Source organism: Meriones unguiculatus, chromosome 1, assembly GCF_030254825.1.
Source record: "Meriones unguiculatus strain TT.TT164.6M chromosome 1, Bangor_MerUng_6.1, whole genome shotgun sequence".
In the NCBI taxonomy this organism is placed as follows: Eukaryota; Metazoa; Chordata; class Mammalia; order Rodentia; family Muridae; genus Meriones; species Meriones unguiculatus.
Window position 1 is genome coordinate 105,199,447 of NC_083349.1, and position 6,651 is coordinate 105,206,097.

At 49.1% G+C, this 6,651-nt stretch overlaps 1 protein-coding gene across 2 annotated transcripts in view; it reads left to right on the forward strand.

Moving 5' to 3' along the window:
• Xdh (xanthine dehydrogenase) overlaps positions 1-5,315 on the forward strand; it is a 65,569-nt gene extending 60,254 nt beyond the window's left edge. Inside the window, exons 34-37 of one of the 2 annotated variants that reach the window (XM_060364601.1) lie at positions 387-575; positions 1,700-1,876; positions 4,089-4,170; positions 5,140-5,315. In XM_060364601.1, coding sequence (XP_060220584.1) covers positions 387-575; positions 1,700-1,876; positions 4,089-4,139 — 417 coding nt within the window. In that variant the 3' untranslated portion in view covers positions 4,140-4,170; positions 5,140-5,315. Of the gene's footprint in view, positions 1-386; positions 576-1,699; positions 1,877-4,088; positions 4,631-5,139 lie in introns of those variants that run through there. The other variant, XM_021651204.2, reaches the window with a different exon arrangement.
• Positions 5,316-6,651: the final 1,336 nt, after the last annotated feature.

Below are 6,651 nucleotides of genomic sequence, written 5' to 3' on the forward strand. Positions count from 1 at the left end.
TATCAGCAGTGCTGTATAGGGACCAGCATAGTGTAGAGGGTACCCTGGATCTGAAAGCTATAGTGGGGACACTTTGTCCCAGAAGGCAGTCAGGAGTGGGAGCCCAACAAGGATGGAGGTAAATGTTAAGGAATTTGCTATTCAAAAGACCTCTCCTATGACCCTGTTTCCCGGTGTCGAATCACCAGTAGTTACATGGAAACAGCTCCATCTGTACAGTGGCAGGTTCTGGTGAGAAGTGGAACCTACCTACCCACCTCTCTGCTGGCACATTCTGAGCCCCTGCTCTGCTTGAGACAGAACATCCGTGACAGGCCGTCAGAGCCAGGCAGACCACTGAAGGCTGGATGGGAGGCGGTAACCATGGTCACCCTTTTGTCCTGCAGGTAGAAGGGGCATTCGTCCAGGGCCTTGGTCTCTTTACTATGGAGGAACTTCACTACTCCCCAGAAGGGAGGCTGCATACCCTTGGCCCCAGTACCTACAAGATACCTGCATTTGGCAGCATCCCCACTGAGTTCAGAGTATCCCTGCTCAGAGACTGCCCCAATAAGAGGGCCATCTATGCATCTAAGGTACTGTGGCTAGGTGCTGCCTTATAACCTGCAGGATGTGAGACCACAGCAAGAGTGATAGAGTTTCAGTCACCCACCTGGTGGGTCTGCAAGGGATTCCTGCTGAGGAAGGAAGAGGATTGATGCTGGCCTCCGGAAGGCTGTGGAGCTGATAACTGAAGGAACTGTGCTGAGGACATGTTTTGAGCAGGTCAACACTGAAGCTGGCTCCTTTTGGGAGCCACAGAGAGATCCCTTATGCAAATCCTATGGGTCAAATTCTGACCTATGCTCAGGTCATGCATCATGGTCCTTGCTCCTCAGAGATGATTTTATAGCTACAGCATCTCCATGTTCTTGTGAGATTTATGTAAATTCTCTGCAGAGGAGGGGAGCACCTTCCAATACATTCTGTCATCTCTTCCAGTTCTTGAGATCCAACCTTAAAATTGGACTAACAAACCCGGGGAACTGTGGACAGAGAGCTTCCTGTGGTCCCACCCACAAGAAGTACAGAGCATAGTTGCGAATCAACTTAGCTTATCAATGTAGTCCTGTGTCTCTGAGGGAAGGAAAACCATGACTGATGAGAAAAAAAAATGCATCTCTGGGGGATCACAACCCCGGAAATCTGGGGTCTGTAGTTAGAGGAAGCAGAGCCTCAAAACATTCATTTTAATGAGCATCCTTGATGATTCTGATGTAGGTGGTCTTCTGTCTGTACCTCCTGGGGAGGAAAAGCCAATTTTTTTAAGGCAGTGCCTGTCATCCTGGCAGATCAGTACATGCAATTACAGTGCATATTTAGCATTACTGTCAGAGCTGCAGATAGACTATTCCCCTGGACCAGCAACCGAGGAAAAGGCTAAAAACTCATCAGAGAGAATTACATAGTATCAGTTAAAAACAATTAAACTTTTAAAGTTCAGTCATTTAAGAAATAGCTTCACGGGCCTTTATTAATTTTGGCTGCCCCTTTCTGCCTTATTCGTTGGCGTTCCATTAGTGCTGGGTGGAGCTGTTCGTGGGGTGTGCCACCGGGCATCCTGGTGCGGGGTTCACAGCCTTTTCTCCTGGGTCTGTGTGATGACGTGGGGTCTGGAGCCACTCCGGCTGATTCCCTGTCCGGTGTTCTGTCCGTGCAGGCTGTTGGGGAGCCGCCTCTTTTCCTGGCTTCCTCCATCTTCTTTGCCATCAAGGATGCCATCCACGCAGCCCGAGCTCAGCGGGGAGGGTCTAACGCGAAACAGCTTTTCCGGCTAGACAGCCCTGCTACTCCGGAGAAGATCCGAAACGCGTGTGTGGACCAGTTCACCACCCAGGTAGGAGACTTAAACACATTTCCCCTCACACTGGGGAGGAGAGGCACTCACTGACGAGAGGAGAAATGTCAGGCTGTTTCACCTGGGCAGCCTTGGGTCAAGGACTGTCTTCACCGATCCTTGTGGGGCACCGAGTTGAATTTGCCAGCGAATAATGAGCTCCCCCTTTGAAGCGGCAGCTGGCACCTGGGCTTCTATCGCGGTGGGAGGGGCCTGTGGCACCCAGCCAGTCACTACCCACAGATTTCCAGCTGGCTACAGGTAATGGCTAAATCTGCAGAACAGCCCTGTCTTGGCTGCTAATCGCTATCATCTGGGGACTCCTGTTAAAAACACCACGTGAGGCCCTGTGGCGATGGAAGGGAAGGGAAGTGATACGATTAATGGCGTTTCTTCCGACATTAGCATTTGCCTTCCTGTCACTGGGGCCTAGGTACTCTCAAGGACTTCGCAGCCTTTCGGGAAGTTGTATAATGTGACTGACTCCCACCCTGTAGGGGCCCGAGGCAGAGCAGTGGTCCCCAACCTTCTAAATGCTGTGACCCTTTAGCGCAGCTCCTCGGGCTGTGGTGACCCCCCCCAACCATAAAACTATTTTCATGGTTACATCATAAGTGTAATTTTGCCGCTGTTAGGAATCGTAATGTAAATATCTGATAGGCAACCCCCCCAAAGGGGTCGTGACCCACAGGTTGAGAACCCTGTAGTAAGGGCACGCAGCGTCTCCTTGAAGCCCCTTTGTTCCACTTTTGGCGGATGATGCCAGGCCAAAGGAGAACCTGCTGGGAGCGCTTCTTCCCCCATGAGGTCCCAGCTCTAGCCCAGCCTGAGTTGTGGTGCTGTAGTAGCTACTCACAGAGAACGCTAATTGTACTTAGAACCTCTGTGGAACCGCAGACCGGTGCGTTTCGACATTTCGTAGCCTTTGGGTTTGTGAGTAAAGTGCGTACTTATTGCCCCCAAATATTCCGGGCATGATGAATGGGCAGGAAGGTCCTCAGGGGAGGAGAAGCTGCCACCCCAAACCCTCTCCTGAGAGTGAAGGAGGCAGGTGGATTCCCAGTCATGCCCTTCCCGTGGTGCCTGCAGATAGCTGTAGCCCAGCGGTGAGAACCGAAGAGCGTGTGTGAGGTCTTAGGCAGTGGAGTTCCCACGGCTGTGCAGCCTCATTCCCGTGACCTGGAACCCAGCGCGACACATGCTGCCGATGGTTACTCAAGCCCTGTATCTTTAACAAGAGTGGTACCTATGGGTAGGCTGCAAAGCTACCTATGGGTAGCTTTCGTGAGGAATGGGATACCAGAACTCAGACATTTCAGAGGTCCGCAGAGGCCTCCCACCCAGAACAAAGACTCTTCTCTCTATAAGGGCACACCAGTGCGTATAACCCCTTGCAGTGGACCTGCATGATCAGCTGTTTCCACATGTCAGTTGTACCTTCTAAGGACCTCGAGTGCCATGTAGAAAGGGACAATTTCTGCGTTGGCTTATCACCGTCTCTCGAGCCCACTGAGCTGGCTGCTACATGGAAAGTGCTCAGTAAAAATAAATGAAGGGAGGGATGGCTCAGAGGTTTAAGAGCCCTGGCTGCTCTTCCAGAGGTCGTGAGTTCAATTTCCAGCAACCACATGGTGGCTCACAACCATCTGTAATGAGATCTGGTGCCCTCTTGTGGCATGCAGGTGTACATGCAGACAGAACATTGTATACATAATAAATAAAATCTTAAAATATATATATATGTATATATATATATCTCAGTGCAGTAAGGGGAGCAGGGGTGGCCTCTGTCATGAACTTGGTTGCCTGCTCTTTGATCACTTGCCCCTAGCAATGCGGCATTGTCAGGCCACAGAGGAAGAGGATCCAGGAAGTCCTGATGAGACTTGACAAGCTATGGGCAGATGGCAATAGTGGAGAACTCCCCCTTTCAGTGGACTAGGGGAAGGGAATGCGGGGAAGAGGAAAGGAGAGTGGGACTGGGAGGAGTTAAAGAAGGGTCCTTCAATCAGGATATAATGAATAAATTGTGAAAAAAAATAAAATCAAAGGAAAAAATAAACGGAATAGAAACATAAGGGGTCCTAAGCTGGGGTGTTCCCCATGGCAGGGACTATGAATCTTAGCATGGTGTTGGCTGTGGCATGTATGAGAGAGTGGGAGGGATGCAGGGGGGGGACACAGCAATGAGAATCCTGTCATTTCTTCCTAGTGTGTCACTGGAACATCGGAAAACTGTAAGCCCTGGTCTGTGAGGGTCTGAAGAGAAAGTCCCAGCTGCATTTTGTACTACGGTAAGGCTTCCATGGAGCTGGAAGTGTAAGCTGTAGCATCCGGATTCAACAGGACCGCACTTTCAAGAAAGCGGAACAACGCATTAAGACAATTTTGATCCAAATAAGAGTTGCAAATGAAAGGATAAGCCAGTGGAGAGCTGATGGGCTTAAGCAGCAAATAAGCAGCTTAATTCTTGGGTCCATTTGGATCATGTGTTTGAAACATGTTTAGAAAGTATATGTGTTATATCCACACCCACGGAATGGCCGGTGTAGCCAGGATTCTCGCACGGCTCCAGAAACTTAAACCAAAGTTTCTTCAGATGCACATGCCTTCTTCAGAAAGCCTATCTGCCACACCAGTGACTGTCATGCTGTAACCTAAGATTCACCCTCAGATTTTTCAGTGAGACGGTGGAGGGAGATTAAACCCTCCAACTACCTTTGGGTCATAGAAGATAATAAAGAATGAAATGAATTTGGGTTTAATTCCAGTATTCTTGAGCTATTAAAGTAAGATTATTCTCCGATGCGAAACTTCAACCAATTCAGTTACTGAGTGCCTTACAGTGTCCTGGGTCTTTTCACTCTCCCCATCTATGTGTTTATAAAAGATTTGGTTTAAGTACTTTCATTAGAATAATTTTCACCTAGAAATGATGATACTGATATCATATCAGCCAGACGGGAAAGCCTGGGTTTGACATCTGAGTGCCCTTCAAATGCTCTCCTCCCTTCCTATGCTTCATTTTATTGGGAAATGAAAGAGACGACCATAATCTCTAAGATCTTCCCCTGCTCTGAGTCTATAAATAAATGACCCAAAAAACTCCAGTTACATAAGGGAGCTGCAGCCATCAAAGACTTGGCCCCCTTTGCTCTTATGCAATGTCTGGGCCTAATGAAGCCTGTGTAGATTCCCCCATGTGCTTGCAGTTGGTAAGGGGAGCAGGAGGAAAACAAACTCCTGCTTTCGTGGCCCTGCAGGAGGTTCCAGTGCGACGCAGCGGTCAAAGGTGGACGGTGTGAAAGCATCCGGTGCTTTCTCTCAAACCCCCAGCCTGGCAGACAGAGCCTGCGCTTCTGGCCACAGAAGAAGGATGGGCAGAAATGATACAGTCCCATTATGTTTGATGCTACTAATAAATGCAACGATTAGCTGATTGGCACGTGAGAAATGCGTTTGAGTTTTCCCGTCAAGTGCCAGCGTCTTCCGTATTTCAGCAAGTCATTTCTAAAATAATGTGTGGGTCTGAGTAGCTCACGCGTGTGTGCACACGCATGCACCCATGCCTGCATGCAAACATATACGCACCATGTTCTATTTTTCCTTCTCTTTTCATTTTTCTCCTTCCTTCCGTCTCCCTTCCGCCCTTTCTGAGATAAGGTCTTTCATATCCTAGGCTAGTTTCAACCTTGTGTAGCTGAACATAACGGACTTCTGATCCCCTTGCCTCTGGAGCCTCCCAACTGCTGGAATTACAAGCACCTGCCACCTTGATCCATTTGCGGAATGCTGGGATGGAGCCTGGGGCTTTGCGCATGCCTCGGAGTACCCCGTAACCTCCCGAGAACACCTTTCAATGTATTCTATATAAGCTGTCATTTACAGCATGGCTGAGGTTGGCAGCTCTTTAAATACCAAGCTGCTATATACAGTGAGCTATACAGGTTGGTTTGGGGTGAGTTTCTGGAATGTTATGAGGTAGGTCCTGAGATTTTCCACTCATTGACGAGGTCCTACTGAGTGAGCAATGAGATGGATGACTGGGAATTCCCTTGTGGGCTGAGTTCATGGGAACTCACCCAGCAAGTGCTTTGTGAACTAGAAATCTCCGTGCTACTCTGAAGTCTTGACTTCCTCAGGGATCTTGCCTTACCTGCTCTTTTATCTTAATCCGTAAGGTGCCTCAAGTCTGTGGAGTGTGAGGTTCTTTTTTTTTGGTCTTTCTGGGACTAGCCAACATTGCCTGCAGTGTGATACTGCAGCCTCTAGAGGGCGGTAGAAGCCCGAGGATAAGGCTGGAGTCTCCAGATGGCCCAGCAGCGTGGCATCTGTGGTTATTACTGGGATACTGATTTAGGATCTCGGAGTAGATCAGATATCCTCAAGGGCCTCCCCAGGAGCTGGATTTGAACCTGACAGGCTGACAAAAATCTTCTCAAAGGAGCTTTTTCAAGACATGGGTCAGTCGTGGGAGGATGAGAGCCAGATGGAGGGCTAGCAGGGGAAGGCAATTCTTGGTTTTTGAACATCTGCAACACGCCATGTACCAAATTTAATGCTTTATCTACAGAGCCTCATTTAGTCTTCTAAGTGTCCCTAAGGGGTAGGCACTCACTCCCTGTGAGCACACGAGTGAGGAGCCTTACTCTTGCCATGCCAGGGGTCAGAGGTGAGCGGATTTAGTCAAGATTGCTTACTCCTAGAAACCCACCATCACCCAGGGGTAGCTCCGAGAGACATGGCATGCCTTGGGGTGTGGTGGGAATCAATTT